Source organism: Mugil cephalus, chromosome 8 (genome assembly GCF_022458985.1).
Source record: "Mugil cephalus isolate CIBA_MC_2020 chromosome 8, CIBA_Mcephalus_1.1, whole genome shotgun sequence".
Lineage (NCBI taxonomy): Eukaryota > Metazoa > Chordata > Actinopteri > Mugiliformes > Mugilidae > Mugil > Mugil cephalus.
The window spans coordinates 14,207,057-14,227,663 of NC_061777.1; the positions used below are offsets into that span (position 1 = coordinate 14,207,057).

Sequence of the window (20,607 nt, forward strand, 5' to 3'; positions counted from 1 at the left end):
CAGTCAGTCGGGAAACAGTCATTAGAAAATGTTTAATAACTTCAAAAGAAGTGACAGAGCACAGTTTGGCTGATTTCGTTCTTTGAATTTGGATGCCTGAAATGAACAGCATTTCTAGATAGATCAGTCTAGTTTACACACAACAGTGATTTTAGGAACGATTACACAGAACTGATGAGCTTCACAAAATGTATAAATGAGATCTCATATTCCCTGGGAGACATCTAATACAAACAAACTAAAAGTGTTCACAATAGTATTGCAAACAGCCCGTAAAAGGTTCTTCTATATTATTCTGGATAAAAAGCGAGGATGCACTGATCCAACTTTCCTCCTCTGATCCCAACGTCAACTCTGGGCTTCTGCTGATACATGACCACTACAGACTAATCTATGGCCACGCTGACATCAAAGACACCCAGTTATTAACAGTAGTTATAAATAGTTATTAATGTGGTCAATCATGACAATAAGTATCAGATATGGATGTGTATTGGATCAGAGCATCCTTGGGGGGAAAAAAACAACAACAGTTCGAACTACTGAACACACATACATCTTAGAACGGAGTGATGAGAAAATATGACAATAAAAGTAAAATCTATACACAGACGACTCTCAGCATTCAGTGCTCATTGACAGAACTAGGAGATGCACATCAGTGCAATGACACATGTTTTACTGTACTGCATTGGAGTATTTGAACCACCAGTCTTGACTGTGCTGCGGCTCACGATTCACCAATAAAATACCTGACGTACAAAAAAAACACCTGACACACACAAGACAAGTCTTACAGAGTCTTTGGAGGCAAGAGAAAGCTTGGAGCCTCAAGGTTTACTGGCTGTGTGAAAGTATAAGACAACTTCAATGCCCAGATGTTTTCTCAGTATTGGCTATTGTGGTTATTGCTAAGAGACGGCATTAAAACACATTCTGGTAAAAATGGCAGCGAGGACGGCGCTACGAGAGGACAGACTTTATAAAACATCGTATAAACGTACTTGCCGGTAAAAGCAGCTGCAAGTTACTCCAGAGAAAAATGGGGAACAAGTAAGTAATTTGTAAACACCTTTTACTTTCTAAAATATCTGATGTATGTATGCGCGACTAAAAAACTGAAAAATATCTAGTCACAGTATGAATTCTGTTCCTTTAAAAAAAACTATACAATCACAGTTTGTCTGGTAATCAATACTAAAGGCACTTCTCAAATGAGCTGCTGAGATGATGATAAACGTTGGCAGGTCGCATCGTGTTCATTTTGAGGGTTATTAACTGGGTTCGAGGTCCTGCTTCCTTCCGCTATAAACGCCAAATGACACACTGTGACAGATGAGACGCTTTCACAAAAAAACAAACAAAAAAAAAAAACATGTGCGTTTAAACCATCTTCGGCTTACCCGGGGTCAGAGGTCGTACTCTGCTGCACACTGCTGGAGATACCATTCGTAGAGTTTACCCTGAGGAGCAAGATTAATGTATGAAAATTCACAATTTTAACCCTCTTTAGCTAACTGGAAGGACAGAAGTAACTTAAAATGTGTTTACATCTTCTTTGTAGTTAAGTATAAGCAGTTAACATTAAGAGTCTCAGTACTGATGGCTCATTACACATAGTAAATCCATGATGATGTAAAATGCGGCTTAGACGATGCAACCGTGTGAGAATGAATCTAACCTTCTTAGCTTTGACGATATCTTGGATATAATCACTGTATTCTGCCATTTTCCTCTTCTCCTTCTTCGTCAGAGTCTTATTCCCTTGGCTGACAACAGAGAACAACACAATTTCATTCATTTGAACATTGCACAACTTCCTACTTGTATATACTATAACCAAACACACAAACTCACGTAGTTAAGGGGTTAGGTGCCTTGCTCAAGTAGTGCCAAAATAACCACTACTCCACAGCTCCAATATAAACCAAGTGGCGGACATAAGCGTAAGACGCAAAAGATTTTTTACTATCCAACAATTGCATATTATTTTATTATTTATTGTTTTCTTAACTCTTGTTTAATGTGCTGTTTTCTCAAACCTTTAGATGGTTACATGTTTGTACTCCACACCAGCAACACTTACCCTGCAAAATATTTAGCCAGGAAAAGCAGGAGGTAGCAAAAAGCTCCAAAAATGATCACACACACAACTTGGCCATCTTCTGGTATCCAGTCCCATAAATACATCACTACTCCCTGTGGGACACACGTTGAACAGACGGTCAGAGAACTTGATACTAAACTACAACAGTAGCAAAATCACCCACAATGTGTTATTAATATTATCAATATTATTAGTTTGATCAGCTACTACTTACCGAGAAGACAGTGATGGTCCGACTCGCACTTTCACCCAGGAGCTCTTCCAGTTGCTCTTTGGAGATGGTGTTCACGATGAAACTGAGGATGAAGAGGAAAGGGAGGAAAACTCCCAGAGCACCGCAGAGGAACGAGTGAAGACGGACGCTTTTGTTGTAAGCCGCATTAGCCCTGTGCGCACAAAGAAGAAATGTCTTTTAACAACTGCAGCTGGCAACGCTTATCTCCTTCACACACACACACAAAATGCGGTTTATTAAATTCCACCATTATTTAATATAATACTCTTTGCATTGCAGTGTACGAACCTGTCCTGTTCTAGTTTGCTGTTGATCGTTGAACAAATGAGGTCACAGTCTCTCTCCAGCTGATCCAGTGTCTTCTGAACGGCCTGGTTGATGGTCTTCTCGATGGTCTGGCAGACCCCGTCTATCTGGTTCACACACCTGCTCGGCTAAACAGGACAAAAACACCAACGTTTTAGAGATAAATGGAAAAGAGGTCATGCATCTTTAACAGGGGAAAGTCTGGAAGCTTCCGGGACGGATCTAGAAGGTATTTTGATTGGCAGCCGCGTGCACTTAGCAGGAAGTGCAGCTGCGCTTGCTCAGCAAAAGCAAACTGGAGGTCTAGAGGGACGCACACATCTACCATGAGGAGTCGGTTGTAGATCACAAGATGGTGCAGCAATAACTCAGGACTGAGGCTGCCGTGGTCAAAGCCAGGCATATCAAGGTCCACAGTTTACGATCTCTTCACCCCCCACACAAATTGATATCTCTCCAAAACACAGGTCTTCAACAGGGGGTCCGTGACCCCTAGGAGGACCATGGAGGTACTGCAAGGGGGTCGCAAAATCTTAGGTTGATTAGATATTTTTATATATTTTCTTTAATTTTCCAACATACTTTAGTAAAGGGATAAATGAAGGCAGAAGACGTTATCTATTAGTCAGCTCTTTGCTAATTCAGCGATACTGATCTTTCAGGAGCCCACTGTTTCACACAGAGTGCCACACTAACCGAGACCTGTCAATCTAAGCCTCCCGTAGACAGTGGGCCCCGCCCCTCACGAGGCCGCATATTACAAGCTGACCCTACAAGCCCATTCAGACTGCGGCCGTGAAATCCCAGATGCACGGTGCAATATTACGGCCACCCTTCTATGCATGGGTCCCTGACCTGAAAAACGTTTTAGACCCCTTCTCTAAGACGTCATATGGCAATGGCTGTTGAACCTGAAGGTAGCAGAGAGCTTAAAATCCAAAATATGATGTGATAAAATAACAAAATTCACTCTCCAAGTCCGCTAACAGGTGCAAGGACACTGCATCATTCATGGGATAAGATTGTTGTTGATAAAGGTTTCAAGTCAACGACAAACTGTAAAACACTGAGAATACTGAACACACAGTTCATTTTACCTTCTCCGGATTGGGGATGTATATTGTCGGCATCTCAAAACCACATTTATTGAGACCGGGACGGCGGCACAGCTCCTGGACGATCTGCATCATAACTCTCTGACGCAAAGGAAAAACAAAACACCTTAACTTGACTTTCTTGGGTTGAAGCACATCAAAAATGAAACATTATGTGAAGCTACCTGACGGTCCGTTTCCCTCCCGGCCTCGTCCGCTTTGCTGAGGTAGAACAACAGCTTGTCCCCACATTTTTCACTGAGCTTCTCCACAATGTTGAGGGTGCGTTTGCACAGCGCTTGGCCCATCGGGTCAAAGAACACAAATATCAGGTCCGCCTGTTCTCCTACACACGCAAAAACAGATCATGTTAGAAAGCAGCCGCATAGTAAATACGTCACCGGAGAGACAACTAGAAGCTGTAACACATACCCAACCAGGTGATGGCGCTGTTGACATCAAAGGGGTAGATCATGTCTCCGTCCACCAAACCCGGAGTGTCCACAAATGTCACCAGACTGAATTTCTTCTGCTTGGAGGTGGAGATCTCAGCTGAGAGGTAGTCCAACGCACCTGGAAAATACAGATGCTGCGTGTGCACAGGTGCTTCCTTCAGGGTAATTCCACAGTATTAAAGATGGTGAATGGATAGTGGAGTTCCTGCAGGAAGCCTCTAATTACTATGTTACTCTTAGATACCAGAAGCCGCAGTGCAGTCAATACTTGGGAACCTGAGGGAGATCGGTGACATTAAGATCAAGAACTTCAAAGTCAAGGAAGCATTTTTTTTTGTTTTTGTTTTTTTTTGTTTTTTTTTCAGGTCTCAGTTTTCTCACCATCCCCTCAGCTGAGAGGCCTGTTGTCATGGTTACACACAACAGCTCTTCAACTGGCAGCTTTAGTGTGGGGCGTGGGACATAAAGCTAGCCAGTGAAGAACGACTGTGAGGCAACGCACTGCGAGGTTACGATACTCCGCCACAACCGCCCCGAGTGGACTTCACCCACCACCACTACCCACCACCGCCCCGTCCCTACTTAAACAGAACAGGATCACTATTGAGACATGCCCCCTATTATTGGCAAAAACCCACCACCGCCACATTATCACTCTACACACACGCAGGCCTGGGATGACAGTGAGGCTGTTTCATGCGAAGCGGCAAGTGTTAACAGCCAGCACAAATCACATCCTTGTGCTGCAGCGAGCAGGACCACTGCTGCTGTGGCACATTAGCATTCCCTTATGTTTCTCTTACATAAGCGCATCCCCCCGAAAATATCAATACAATGCATCTCCCTCCTACTGCACATCTCAGAAATGTACCCAAAGTATGCCAATGTTGAGACATCCCTACTGTGCACAGGAAAGTCATTACATTTACATATGCGTGCGCAGATAATCATGTAGCTTCGCATCAAATATCTATAAGCCTGCTGGTCAAATGGAGACGCCATGCCACTTAAAATCAGTGAATTAAATGGCCTCAGTTCAGATGCATTCATCCACATGATGAAAAAGGTCATCTGAAAGGTGAATTACGCTGAGTTATACTTGCTGACGGGTGCTGAGTTACACAACTGACTGAGAGAGATCGTGTGCATGAGGAAAAGGGCAAAGGCTTCAGTAATGCCACATCGACTAGAAAGAACTTGTTGGATTAAACAGTCTGAGCCAGACACAGTGCAGACATATGCAAAGCAACGACCACAGAAAGCCAAACGTCTCTGTTAACAATAACGGATCACTTGACCTGTGACAGAAACAGCCAATTCCCATGCAGCATGTCAGCTCATCGACAAAGTCATGAGATAAAGACAAAAAGATTTAGACTTAAACAATCCTTTAGAAGTATCTCGGAGAGCACATCCAGAAGAAGGAGAAGAAGATCAAACTGTGCAATCAGCAGCTGCTCCCACGTAAGGACGCATGGTGCTTTTCTGATGAGTCATCCTCCGTCGGTGACAAGTAAACAAAGGCCTGATTTAGTGAATTTCCGGAAGGCGCTGATGAAGTTCAGGGAAAAAGCCTCCTTGTAAATCCAGCAGCAGATCCTTGCTGGTGCTGCGAGGCTCAGGCCTGCAGAGTGGAGCTGTTGCTGCTGGAGTCTGGGCTGTGCCGCCTCTAATGGCTGTGACATTTCTGAGCAGCTCCTCCTGACTACACTGCACTGCTGTCGATGGGGCGTGTGACTCATACGCCATACCGTGAGCGCTCTGGTCCGCACCCAGTGAACCCTCACTCTCTACAACATACACGCACACACATTACCTCCTCCACACCCCCCCTCCCAACACACACACACACACACACACACACACACACACACACACACTCAGGCAGCAGACACGCCCACGCTTTCTGCACGACCACCTCGATCGCAGTGGTCGCCCGGCGTCTACAGCTCACAGCTGACGCACGGATGTGAGGCGACAATCTTAAAATGACGTGCCGATAATTAGTCGCTTTTCTCGACGTCAGAGTCATCTCAAAGGCACACTAAGAGGTGAACAGGAGTCTCGGGAGATTAATATATCGTGAAACATCCAGTTCTCGAAACTCTCTGGTGAGTTCATCAAGGTGAAGCACTTAAACTCTACCTCAAATCACAAAACACAGATCTGCCTGCAGAAACCTGCAAATGACTCAGGGTTACACCTCAGGGGTAAGGCACTGTATGAAAATGTCAGGATTTCTATTGATGGATGGTCGGATGAATGGATTTAGCAGAGCATTATCTTAAACCTCAAGGCCATCAATCTCTTTCTGCACTTCATGATTACATCCATCTCCTGTTCACTATTCATCTAGGGCAGCCGGACTAATGTATCATCTCCTTGCTCCATTAGAGCTTTGCACGGCCTGATTTTATCAAGAAAATGACAAAAAAATATCCCACTTCAAGTGTTAAATGTCATGGAGATGCAAAGACTGAACTGAGTGTCCTCACAAGAAACACATAAAACATACCCTAAGCTGTCCTATGTGTTAGAAATGTTGCTGTTATCAGATACATCACACCAGGAAGTGCACAAAATCAATATGAAAACTGATTGGAATAAAGTAGAGTGGAGAGCAGAGAGGCCCGACTCTTCTATCAGCAACGTAATCACTGCTTTCTGATGCAAAGTCTTACCTTTGAACTCAAGGAGGGGTCGAAAGTGAGGGTAAAGGTGTAGCGTCGCATTCCCCTGCGGGAGAGTTACAAAGGCGATGTGAGAAGGAACATGATGAGACAAATACTGATCTGCATTTTCATCCTGCAGCATTTCCCACCCTTCTACAACAGAGTCCTCTCTCATCTCAGTACTTTGCTCAGGCTCGCAGCCGCTGCCGTGCCGCAGCCCAGCGCACTCGCTCTACGCCTTCCCGTACATGGGAGATAATCCTTCCACTCCGCAGTCCTGCTCTGCAAATGTATTATTCATCTTCATCGCCTTCACCGCAGGCGCATATGAACGGAGCGGTAATGGACGAGAGACGACACAGAGGCAGGTGTGTCTCGAGTCTCTTTGCGCGTGTATTCATTCTACAAATCCCGTCATCGGAGGAAGCGTGGCGAATAAGAGAACCACGCAAACGGAGAAAGTACTTACAATGAACATTTCTGCTTCATCAATATGTATGACTTGCTGCAGCTTCAGTTCCCAGTACTTAAGTTAAAAATTCAAAAAGGCTCAAAGTGAGGTCTGAATAAAAAATAGTGTTTGTTCATCTGATCTCAGACACAGTAAACACAGAGTGCTTCTGTTTCATTACGGGAAACATCTTCATGCTCCTCTTACCGTCAGAGATTCTCTTTTGCGACCACTTGTGATGAACGTAAACCCCTGGGTTTCAATGGCCACACCTGTTTTCTGTATGTGCTCTTCGGCGTACCTAGAATGAGAGAAAAAAAGGTTATTAGGAGCCTTAATGCTGCATTTATAGGGGCATTTAAAGATGGACAACAACACACTCTAGATCAAGAGAAGCATCTTTGTATACGTTGAGCCACAAAATCCCCACAGTGACGAGGCTCAGACAAGGAAGTGCCATAAATTGATTTGCTGTTAACTCGTTTTCTGTGTATTAATTATTTAGATTTATCAGCAAAAATTTCAATATTACTATCTGGTGTAAAAAGGCCAGTTCCTATGTTGGACGACTGGTTGGGCAGGTTGCACATGCGACTGTGATCACTGCCGTTAACACCTCAGGGGGGCCAGACAATTATTTGCGCACTGTCAACCAGGAGAAAACGTATATTTACAGACAGACAGACAAACAGCCCAGTATACAATATAGAGTATACAGTACATTTCTGTTCACAATTCCTACAAAGCGCACAATAACATATGTAATATGTAGTTATGGAGAGATTACATGCAATTTGTACAATGATTTGTCTATATTTCATACCCCTGAACTTGAGCGGGCATTATTGTCGCAGTAATTATTATTATTTTCTCCTCTTTCTATTCTCGTTGGCTGCATTGAAACTGACAAACGACACTTAGCCTGCACACAAACCACAGGGCACCTCTAAAAGTCAAGTGTGAAGATAGTACTGTTGCCACTCTCTTCTCAGAGCATGTGATAGTCAGGCAGCCTGGCACGGTGGTGGTAAGTCCCATTAACAATAATGTATTACCAGTTAATGAAGGAGCTCTTTCCTGCAGAGTGGTTACCCATTATCATCACAATGATCTTCTTTCTGGGAGGCAGTAGCCGGACTCCCAGGCTGCTGGCGATTTTCACCAGGCCTGAAATCACACGAACACAAGGAGACACACAAAAATCAGGGCGTGCAGCAACAACCGGAGTGGTGTCCTCATAAAGCAATGCCCTAAATTGAGTTTAAGGCTAAATAAAATATAAATATGGCTGCAAAATCTGTGCAATTTCGGAAATGAGTAAAATCAAGTTAGTGGTAAGCCTGCACATAAACATAATTATACATAGGGATAAGACACAAGTAAGATGAATTTAAATTTGAACCGGCCTCCACAATGTATTCACAGAAATCTGATGAAGTTTTGTTTCTAGATTAAAGGCCCTGTTGGAAAAATCAAAGAACAGCTATCACCCCCCTTCATTATCACCACGGAGTGAGTGGCCTTTGACCTGCAAACTGATGTACAGAAGCTGCAAAGACCTGGCGCTGTTTGCCCTGTGCGTATTCTAGATGTGAATGAGTGCAAAAGACAGCGCTGCACTCACTGAATGGACCACAACACACACCGATCAGCCGCAACATTAAAACCTTATGACCACAAACCCTAAACCACGAATAACTCTTACGATCCTAGTACAACGTGATGCGTGGACGTTGCTTTAACACAGGCAACAACCCGGACACCGTTGCGGACGACGCACGCCACCATGGCAGCGACAAGGAGGGCTGATCCTTGCATCCTAGAACCATATGTTCCCCAGATAAGAGGCGCCCACCCTTCCACGTGACGTGCAAGAAAAACACAACACAGCAGACCCGGGCCACTTTTCTTCCACCGGGCCCGTGGTTCAGGCCTGAGCTGCAGGTTTGTAGATGTCTCGGTAGTCACGGCTTGAGAATCTGATATTCCCACTTACCCACTCTCAGCAAATAAACCTTGAGGACAAAATGTTCACGTACTTGCTGCCTAATAGGCTACATACCACGGTCCCACTGACGTGTTAAGTGCCATGATGATGGGATAATCGGTTATTCATTTGATCATTCAGTCATAATGTTGTGGCTGATTGGTATATAATGCTCTAGGTGGTGTTATTATTGTATAGTATAGTATAGTATAGTATAGTATAGTATAGTATAGTATAGTATAGTATAGTACAGTCAAAATGGTTAAGACACTTCTCCAGACATATGCTACTGTACCACTGTTTATTGTGAAGCACAGAGCACGAGGCTGTGCTCAGGGACACCACTCTCGTGTTTTTACTGTTAATACTTCTTGTGACATTGTGTACAGAGACACAGAGATCGGGGCGCTGCCCCGCGGGGCTGCAAGATCGAGGAGCCTCTCCGGTGTCATGTGTTTGACACTGACAGGCAGCAGCTGCACACAGCCGCCTCCTCCACACGCACTAAATCTGCAGCACTGGCTCAACTTTTCTCGCTACAAACTTAACGCAGCCTGGAACCGCTCTCTTGCATAACATCACAACGGGACAGTTTCTGGTTTTAACGGTGCAAAGTTTGCAACAAACGCGGGCTTATAGATTATTTACCGTTTTCGCTGTCGACATACAGGCTGTGGCATTCCTTCAGGATCCTCTCACTGGGTGTGGTGATCGCAGACTCCAGGGGATTCGCCACAGATCGGGGCTTTCTGCCCGACATTGTGAACACAGTCACCTGTCGCGTCTCTGCTGTTTCCCAAACCGCGAGGGGAACGATTTCAGGGTTACACATGGGTTGTCGTTTGCGGAAGACGCGCCCCCTAGCGGCCACTACCAGCATTTAGTGTAATGCACTAAAGCCCTACAATAGATGAGAGGTTCTTAACCTTTTTGACCTCTTTGCCCCTTTTCCAGTGCAAAGTTCATATATATAGTATTGGTTTAACTGATCTCACTCTTGGTTTGATTTCCATTCAATAACTGAATCAAACCAACTTCCAGTTTAACAAGTTAAAACTCTGTCAAATGACATGATGCATATTAAATAAATATTTATTTATCATGCGTATGTTAGAGTTGCCACAAGAACATATTTAAAGGCACAAGTCTACAACTTTTGTTACTTTCTCTGCCCTATTTAATTTCTCTTTGGTCACTAGTTACCTTGGCTATTGCTCCTATAGCATTTGCATTTCCTCATTGGGGATGGGGATCAATAAAGTATTATCCTATCTTATCTTAAGTCAGGCTTATTAACGAAAAAAAATAACTAATAATTACATTTTACTACAGCAAGAAAGGACGGACTCTAAAAACTGAAATCTGAAATTTGATGAATAAAATTATGTGGTGAAAATAAATGCGTTCAAAATAATAATTTCTTTGGAAAGAGAACTCCCAGTATAAACTATGGTTCTTCCTCATATATCTGTTGCATGCATTTAATGCACCGTACTATAAATATAGACTACCTTAATACTAGAGCTTCCTTATATTGTGCATCCTACATTTTGCTACAGTGGCATGACCTGAAAGTTATAGTCTAATCGTGTGTAATTCTAAGCTAAAATCAAGACTATTGAACTATTGGAAGCCTTTCACGCCACATCTAGGTATCAATGAAAGCTTATTGCAGGATGTATATACACCGATCAGCCGTAACATTATGACCACTGACAGGAGAAGTTAATAACACTGACCATCTTGTGAAAATACAATGTTCTGCTGGACCTGGCACTTGTGTGGATGTTACTTAGAAATTTACCAGCACAAGATGTTGACCTGACCTCCAAATTCACTAGATGGTCAAGTGATGCACTGGAACAAACCTGATCCACAGAGACCCTCCCTTCAACATATAGGACCCAGAGACCCTCACTAACAACATTATGTTGCAAGGCACCTCAGGACACCCTCAGAAGACCCATGTCCATTTTCTGATGACTCACAAAAGCCTACACAATAGTCTGTGGTCATGATGTTATGACTGATCAGTGTATATAAGTTTTGTGAAGACAGGTAGACATGTAGGTTCTGCTGTCTTCACAACACATTTAGGCTGACATCTCTTATTTAATGTGTTTAAATGCATTTGTACCATGTTCACAACCTGTTACAGAGCAAAATATTCGTGTGCTTCTCTCCTCTGTCTCACTTATGCAGATCATATCATATCACATCTAGAATAAAAAATAAAAGGTCCGATTATTTTGGTCTATATGTAGACTTAAAATAACTTTGAATAGGATGTCCATGCAGAGAATAAAACTGAGAATAGATAATGCCTCTGGATTTGGGTCACCAGTCCTTCCACCACCTGAGGGCAAGTCTCAGAACCAGGCAAGAATGTGCTTCAAGGGCTTGATCGCCCCCTCCTCCCCGGAGCTCAGGTCATATGCTGCACCTTACAATGCGCTGTCATTATGGGGGCACTCCGACTGCAGCGGAACATTCATTGTAATTGCTTTATTCAAGCACGGCAGCTTCCGAAATGAACTTCAATGAGGGATCTGCGCAATCAAAGAAAGAGGTGAGATCAAATTCGACCTAGTTTGTAGTTAACTGCTGAATAAAACGTTAAGTTCAATTGTCTGTGCGTTTTGGTAGATCAAAAGGTGAACTATTCTACAGTACGTATGTAAATAATGGTTTGTATCTGGAACCAATGAGAGCAGCATGACTAGTTGTGATTTGACATTTTGTATCTGTCATCGCAACGAGATGCTGATGTAATTATTCAAACACTGCATAAACAAGTAGACATTTTTACATCATCTTCTTCATGTGGCAGTGTTTAAAGTGTCTAACAAGGTGGTTCTTTTTATGATTTGGACCCAGTGTTTATAACTGCTAAGAAATTATTTTAAATAATACAGAAATATTCTCACACTTTGAAAGAAAGAAAAAAGGTTAGAGGTTTTTGGTTGACGGGTTGTGAAAAAAAATGCAGTTAATAAAAAAATGTCTTTTAAAAAAAAAAGAAATATGTTTTTTTCACCAGCATACCTGCAAATCGCATAAATGGGTTACTTATTAAAGCGTTTAAATCCAAATGAGAAATCAGAACAATGCCTCTTGGAGCTTATTTACCCTTTCGTTCACCCTGCATATTTTTTTAAAGACTTTAATGTGGTGGAGTGGTGCGTAATAACGCGTTTGGCCGTTTTAGTGGAGCAGACTGACTGAGCAGTTCATTAATAAACTTCACTGCGCTGACTGCTTTCCTAGGGTTTGAAACACAGGGGGCATCCACAGCATTTTTACTACCCTGGTTATTATATACATGTACTTGATGCTTTGTGCATACATGCATATGAATCTGTCATGACACTTCAAGACAACAACAGGAAAAACATATAGGTAAACCAATAGGTAGCATGTAAACATGTCCTTTAGGCTATATATTACACATTCAGTGAACAACTGTCAAGTCTGTGACCACTCGACAGTAAGGTTAGGCCTACTCGACAGTCTGCCTCATTCCTGACCGTCTGGACATCTCAAAGCGAAATGATCTTTAAATGTTTTAATTTATATACGCCCTGCATGACGATGTGAAATTATCTGATTTGCGCAGAAACCTCTCCAGGTTTGAATTTGGGTGCTTTTAATTCTTTTACTTAAAATAAACTTGTTGCATGTCATTATGCCGTGAAGTCCCGATAAACAGGGTAAATTACGCTGCGGATTCTCCACACTCCACGATTACCTAATGACAACAGATCAATTGTATCATCCCCAGCATAAACTCGTCCTCCTTAACTTAAGTTTCCTGTTTGAGCGCAAACCCTCGGAGGAGAGCTGCTTTTTAGTAAAGTCTGAGCAAAAGACCAGCCAACAAACAGCAAAATGACAGGAAAATACGGGGATGAATGTCAGCCTCTGCTCGTTAAAGGGGTCTCGGTCAGAAAGCGGTCGAAGGTACGTGGATTGTAATGAATTGTGAGCTTTGAAGAAGGAAGAGCGGCGTGGATGTGGCAGGACGCAGCTTTTCTGTACACGATGCATGAAAATGTTTTGAACTGTGTATGTGTGTATCTGTGTTTCTGCTTTCAGTTCCCAAACAAGTCCCTAGTGCTGGCCGCGTTTGCCGCTTGTATCGGGGGAACCTTTCAATATGGATATAACGTATCTGTCATCAATGCACCCACATTGGTAATAATCCTGGATTTGTCCCTGCACATATTAAATCATCATAATATCGACAATTCCTAATTTATACGATAGTCCTTACTCAGTCCAAAGATGTCGCAATGGATTGGATTGTATTATGTCTTAAATAGAGATAGTGGAAGGATAAAGTAGTCCACATCTGCCTCATGTCAAGCTCTGGTCCAGTGCATCTGTTTTTCAATCACTAATGTATAACTCCACTGCAAAGTCATTAGATACCCTGCACGTGCATATACAAATTAACGTTTGTTCTTCTTTTATCTCCAGTATGTGCAAGGTTTCATCAACCAGACCTGGAGGGAGCGTTACCAAGCAGACATATCAGAACACCTTCTCACCCTTCTCTGGTCCGCTATCGTGTCCATATTCACCATAGGAGGACTTATAGGAGCAACGATCGGTGGGACGCTGTCTGTGAAGTTGGGGAGGTATTGACGAAAAAGACGCATTGACGTGATTCTTCCATGTTTTATCACTTAACTTTGGTATGGAGGATTTGCAACTGTATTTGTGTGCTGCTTTACAGGAAAGGGACCCTGCTGACCAATAATATATTTGCACTGATGGCTGCTCTGCTGATGGGTCTGAGTTACCCTACGGGATTATTTGAGCTGCTCATCGTTGGACGTTTTTTTACTGGAATAAACGCAGGTAAGAACCTCAGGGACACATATATTCGTCCTTGAAACCTGTAGAGACAAATATGTGTTAGATGCAAGCCTTCATAAATGTGTTGTATTTGTTATATCTGGTTTGAATGTTGCCCATTCTGAAAATGTGCTTTTAATTTCCTTCTTGCAGGCATTGCCATTTGTGTTCAACCTCTTTATCTAGGGGAAATAGCTCCAACCTCATTACGCGGCGCCATGGGAATGGGGACCTCAATATTCATAACCGGCGGGATCTTAACTGGACAAGTGATTGGCCTCAAGTAAATGCCTACCATTGAAATCACACACCGCCCTATCAACTTTTTCACACACATCTGAATTGAAAAGGCTAAATTGCTATTTCTCAAAAAAAAAAAAAAAAATCTCCCTGATCTGACACGTTTGTGTGATTATACAGAGAGTTCCTGGGCAGAGAAGAACTCTGGCCCATCCTTCTCTCCACCACCTGTATCCCAGCGTTCATGCAGCTCCTGATTCTGCCCTGGTTCCCAGAGAGTCCACGCTACCTGCTCATTGACAGAAGAGACGAAGACGGCTGTAAGAAAGGTGAAATGACACAGCAAATGCTGCACTATTGCTTCCATTTCACAATAAATTGGGTTTGTCTTGTCTCCACAGATTCATTTTTGTGCGTAGAATGGCGTAGTAAAAAGATCACAGACTCTCCCTCTGGGAAATTACTCGAGACAGAGACATGTCTCTTAATGGCTGCTTGTATAAGCATGTGAGCAAATTCTGCTAAGGGCACATTAGTGTGAAAAGAAACGCTTTTGACGGGATCGTAAAAAAAAACACAGAAGCTGCAACCTGATGAGAAGCACAGTGTCTACAGAAGTGTTCGATCACAGTGTCATGTGTTGTTCTGTCCGCAGCTCTGAAGCAGCTCCACGGCACAGCTTACTGCGACGATGAACTGAAGGATATTGAGAAGGAGAAGATAAATTTAGCTGGGCTCAAGCCCAGGAAGCCCTGGGAGCTCCTGACCGATCGCAGTGTGCGCTGGCAGCTCATCACAGTCGTACTGCTCAACGCTGCCCAACAGCTGAATGGCATCAACGCTGTATGCACATAATGTTCCTCACAACAGTCCCTTTACAAACATGTGAAAACGGTTTAAGCGAAAGTTCTGCAATTGTGTTTTTTAATCTTAGATTTTGTCTCTGTTTTCTGTAGATTTACTTCTACACAGATTACGTCTTCAAACAATCTGGTATTCCCATTGATAAAATACCGTATGCAACTGTCGGCACTGGCGCATGTGAATGCATCACTGCTTTGACATGTGTAAGTATAAGTATTCTATAATAAAATCATTAGATACAAGACTGGCCATCGAAAGGAAAAACTGCAAGAGTCCAAAAATGTGAAAGTGCTTGAAAAACAGAACAAAAAAGAAAATGATGTTAAAAAAAAACAAAAACTGGACAACATGCCATGAAAGGTCAGAGGTCTCTAAAGGACATGGTTTCTTGTCTTGTGACGTGCTGTGTGTCTCACAGGGTATGCTCATCGAATGTCTGGGCCGGAAAATACTGATCATGGGAGGATACACTCTGATGAGTATCTGCTGCATTTTATTCACGCTGACGCTCACTTTCCAGGTAATTAGTCTCAGTGCCAGATTTGGACAAAAAGTGACATTTAGCCAAATGATTTGTGCTTGATTTTTATACTCTGCTTAGCCCGTGCTAACATTTCTTCTGTGTGTTTTCCTCTCTCTCAGGATTACAGCTCGGTCTTTCCATACTTGAGCATGGCATGCGTTTTCGCTTTTATCCTGAGCTTTGGTCTCGGACCAGGTAAGTAAGTCCCTTTGTGAGTTACGTTTATGCTCCATTGAGCAAATGTTGTGGTTCAACAGTTACAGCAGTGGTTTCTTTTGTTGTTTCTTCTTGTGTGAAGGTGGCGTGACCAACATTTTAACAACCGAGCTGTTCACACAAAACTCCCGCCCTGCAGCATACATACTTACAGGGTTGGTGAACTGGTCAAGTTTCTTCTTTATCGGCCTGGCATTCCCCTTTATCGTGGTAGGTGTTCAGACTAGGAATAATTATGTGTTCATTTTGAAATGATCACTAAGTGGCACATTTTGAAAAATAAGGGAGCAATGGATGTTGAACAGAGTCTCACCCCAAGTTTATTTTCACAGATCGGGTTGCAGCAGTACTGTTTCCTGGTCTTCTTGGGCGTCTGCTGCTCCGTGGCAACGTACATCTTCTTTGTCGTTCCTGAGACCAAGAACAAAACATTTCTCGAAATCCAGAACGAGTTCAAGTCCTCCAACAACAGGAAGAACAGTGGTTCTGCTGGAGCGGAGGCAACACTTCTATCATCCTCTATATGAAAAACGGACCTCGCCATTCAAGCTTCTTTAGCTCTCACAACATTCATGTTTCAAAGAGGGGGGAGGGGGATTCATAGCCTACGCACACAATTAAATGAGCGATGCAGCGTATTAATCAATTATACTGTAAACCATGGTGCCTTCAGAGATGTGCATGGTAGCTTTAACTGCATATGTTTTGATAATTTGTACATTTAAAATGGAACTGATTGTTATGTGAAATATTCTGTTGTGATAAAATTCGGTTCGTACAACTTTTATAAAAAAAAAGAAGGACGCTCAACTGATATTTTTCAATAAAGACAATGGAAAAGCTGACCAGTGCGAACGAGCCCAGAGTGAACTTTTCTTGCCATTTGGGTTTCTTGGTGGTTCAGTAAGCCTTCAGTGTGGCATGTGATCCGGAGAACAAAGGCCTCACTGATATATTTGTCATGTGTGTATTTGCAGGAGTGGAAACAGTATTAGCAAGAGCAATTCAAGTGATACTTACCCAAAATATTTCAAAATATGAAAATAAGTTATGAAAAGAAGTCATTTTCAAAGTACTCCAGCAGTTATTTAGTTTATGTATTTTTTTCCAAAAAGGACAATGTTTCATTAATAAATCACTTTAACGTTGTTATTATTACCATAAAATGGTAATAAAGTACAAGCACTGAGGTTTGGCTACTCTATTACAGTAATCCGTCTGAATACCAGTCCTGAGTGTTCGGCTCAAATCCCCAACTCGCATAATAGGCTTATCTTCAAAACAAAGCACAGCAGCCACGAGGAAAGAGTGGTCAGATCAGATTTATGTCCTTCACTGAAATGTCTTCGTTTACCGCTTTACGGCTGGTGTAACAGTTCAATTTAAGGCAATGAATGAGGTACGATGAGCACCATAAAAAAAAAAAGAAAAGAAAAAAAAGGAGATCGACTCTGAATGAAACAGCATATCAGGATAAGAAGCTCAGCAATGCACCTAACTCCTGGATTTAATGACGTGCTTCACCTGGCAAGAAAATGTAGACAGACAATTATTAGCAGCCTGCTTCTGATTTGAAGCAATGAAGCTGTTTTCGCAGCAGGAATCAAAGACTGTACATGACCAAATTAAACTGTCAGGGCTACTAAGTAAAAACAAGCCGTGGTCTTTTGTTGAACCTTCCTTCCTCCTGCTCTCTGCACTGTGTAGCATGCACCCTGCAAGAATCCATTTAGTGCACTTGACAGACTTCTAATGGTTGCTTTTCCTGGCAATAGAAAGAGCACCTCTGTGAGATATACACACACTATGTGTACAAAAACACAAAACACTAGTCTTGACACAGGCCTTTGAAATAAGATAATAATGTATGACCCGCTTTAAGCAGCTTATCATCATAGATTAGACCAAATTTATAAAGATGTGAAAAAAAGACCATAAAAAGAGGCAGTCGCAAACACCTATTCTTTATGACAACTTATAATGAGAAGATATAGTGCTGCAGCATGTAAAACTACGTTTGTTTTTTAAATTTACTTTACATACTGTATATACACATGCCAGTTAGTTATGTTTACATCAGGTATGTTTATGTTTATGGCAGGTGCACGGCCACCCTACTGTTGCACATGTTTGAAATAAAACATGAAAATTTGAACCTGTGTATTATTTGAATAGCCTAATATTGAATGCAAAATAATAATAATGATGATGTATATTAACAAATAGCACTGGGCCAAGTTTAATATAGAACACATATAGTAGGGAGGGGGTCCCTACTCAATCTCTCATCAGTTTGGGGGTCCTTGGCCTGACAAAATGTTGAAGACCCCTGCACTACAGATTAATTTAGCTCCTTTACTCATTTAAATTTGAAGTGACATGATGGGACACGTGTACACAGCAAAATCAGCAGACCCAAATCAATACCATCAGAGTTAATGTCAACACTGATAATAGAAACACAATACGTCTACACTCAACAGGGGTTCTCCTACATAAGCAGCGTTTTGCCTCATTCATTCACTAACATCAGGGTGAAGATCAATAGATAATAAGTGGTGTGTGTGTGTGCCAAGTCATGACGCACACACCTAAAACAGAGCTGTTCTTGGTTCTGGAGCAGTGCTAGAGATCCGTTAGAGACAATAGATGTAGAGAATATTCTACTGGACCCCAGATGATGTTGGGATTTATTTGCACACAGAGCGCGATCAGGGGAAGTATTTGGAGATGCATGTTAATGTCAGGTCTGACCACACCTAAAGACGGCCACTTGCGATCCAATAGTCCAGATCGGTTCTTAATGCAAAGTCTGGAGAGGCCCTAGGGAGCGCATGATATTATGGAGGTCATGACCGAGTGGGGCACGAAAACCCAGAAAGGCACAGAGAGAACGTGCCTATTATTATAGTATAAAAATACTATAAGGGCCACTAATGGCCTTCCACTGGATTGGCTGGGGTCTTGTCTTGAGGAGGCTGAGACCTCCACCTTCAGCCACAGTGGGCTGATCATCTGGCTGTTGGGTTGGACAGACCAGAGTCAGCGGAGGAGGTTGGACCTTTCAGCCCAACCTCTAAATTATTAGTGAGAATGAGAAACAGGTCCTATATCAAAGCTCCTGCTGGCAAGCTGATGACGTCATGATGACATCATCAGGAACAAGAGCATAGATATATCTATGGAACAAGAGCAAAGTGGCCAGTGGCCACGCCCCTTGTGGGCGTGTTCAGGTGTAGAGTCAGACCCCACTGGTCCAGTAGAATATTTTAACATATTGTCTCTAACTGATTTCTACCGCTGCTTCAGAACCAAGACCAACTCTGTTTTATGTGTGTGCGCTATGACTTGGCGCACACGCACAACTTATTATTTATTGGGCTGACGTTAGTGAATGAACGCTGCTTACGCACGAGCACCCCTGTTGAGTGTAGGCGGTCTTTAATGCAAATCAGGATTCATTCAGTATCTTAACATGCACAGCTTAATCGAGCTAAATTCATTATCTGCTGTAAGCATTGTAATAGCCTCCTTATGTAATTTTTCATGAATTAGCATTTACTAACTTTAGCATAACTATATATGCATCAGTTTCACTCAACAAACACAGCTTTCTCTTCCATAAAAGTCCGTCGGGAGTTTATATAACACATTTAACTCTACAAAGAGTATAATAAATTAACAGTTAAGGGAATGCCACCTACTTCACGGCATCTTTAACCAAGACTTTTGTTTGTTTGTTTGACTGGAGACACGTCCAGAGTGTACTACGCCTCTTGCCCAAATGACAACTAGGATAGGTCCCAGCACCCCCAGGGTTTCTCATAAATGAATGAGAAATCATAGGGTACTGGATCATTTTAGTGTACCAGTTACCTAGAGGTGTCACATGCCTTTGGTACTTACGATCTAAAAAAAAAAAAAAAAAAAAAATTCTTGCGAAAAAAAAAAGTTTCTATCTCAAAATGATGAGTTTCTAGGTCACAGTTATGAGAAATTGTTTTTCTAATAGTTTTTTCCAGATACAACATCATTATTCTGAAAACCTTCATCTGTACACTGTACCCTGGATCTATCAGTGATGAACAGATCATGTGAGAGCCAGCGTCTTTGTGCCATGCAGGGTCTATAGGCCAGCATTTCTTCCCGACTCATCCCAGACTCACCTCAGGGTGCATGTTAAGTGCATCATATGCCAAGTAAAGGAACACAAGTTCTTTGACACAGAGATCCCATTCAGATCTTTGGAAACCAGTTATATACTGTGTTTGCATGTGCATGTGTTTTTACAGTCTTATGACAATTGATCTCTTGTAAAGGTTTTGGAAGAAGCCAGTGTTGGACCTCAAACTGTACACATCTACACAACTTTAAAATGTCAAATATAAGTTCATGTGTTAAAGAATGGAATCAGCAAATTAAAATTTAAAGTTGGTAATTGTGATAGATTTTTTTTTAACATAAATCATATAGTATGTCCTGGTAATGTGGTATCTGCAGGTACCCGAGATGAAAGTGTGGGAGCAGCTGCATGCACCAGTTTGAACTCTATCAACTCACTGCATATCATTTAAACTATAAATGATGACATCACTCC

The 20,607-nt window shown here is 42.3% G+C and overlaps 2 protein-coding genes across 5 annotated transcripts; one reads left to right on the forward strand and one right to left on the reverse strand.

The window, feature by feature from the left end:
* Positions 1–18: 18 nt before the first annotated feature.
* si:dkey-98f17.5 (uncharacterized protein LOC569123 homolog) lies at positions 19–10,122 on the reverse strand. Of its 3 annotated transcripts, none has more exons than XM_047591472.1 (13): positions 9,956–10,122; positions 8,376–8,487; positions 7,528–7,621; positions 6,879–6,933; positions 4,175–4,315; positions 3,928–4,088; positions 3,746–3,844; positions 2,631–2,776; positions 2,322–2,493; positions 2,087–2,199; positions 1,682–1,769; positions 1,404–1,463; positions 19–1,305 (listed from the first exon to the last, which is right to left on the reverse strand). In XM_047591472.1, exons 1-12 carry the CDS (start codon positions 10,065–10,067, stop codon positions 1,410–1,412), a joined length of 1,347 nt encoding a protein of 448 aa, XP_047447428.1. In that variant the 5' UTR covers positions 10,068–10,122; the 3' UTR covers positions 19–1,305; positions 1,404–1,409. The 3 variants fall into 3 exon arrangements, with proteins under 3 accessions (XP_047447428.1, XP_047447427.1, XP_047447426.1); XM_047591471.1 differs by having other exon boundaries at positions 19–1,326; XM_047591470.1 differs by having other exon boundaries at positions 19–1,463.
* A 1,649-nt stretch (positions 10,123–11,771) lies between these two features.
* On the forward strand, positions 11,772–16,855 carry slc2a11b (solute carrier family 2 member 11b). 2 transcript variants are annotated; one of them, XM_047591469.1, is made up of 12 exons: positions 11,772–11,876; positions 13,403–13,501; positions 13,787–13,947; positions 14,046–14,170; positions 14,321–14,450; positions 14,588–14,736; positions 15,063–15,250; positions 15,364–15,474; positions 15,690–15,791; positions 15,914–15,989; positions 16,093–16,220; positions 16,343–16,855. In XM_047591469.1, exons 1-12 carry the CDS (start codon positions 11,838–11,840, stop codon positions 16,535–16,537), a joined length of 1,503 nt encoding a protein of 500 aa, XP_047447425.1. In that variant the 5' UTR covers positions 11,772–11,837; the 3' UTR covers positions 16,538–16,855. The 2 variants fall into 2 exon arrangements, with proteins under 2 accessions (XP_047447425.1, XP_047447424.1); XM_047591468.1 differs by lacking the exon at positions 11,772–11,876 and adding an exon at positions 13,127–13,267.
* Positions 16,856–20,607: the final 3,752 nt, after the last annotated feature.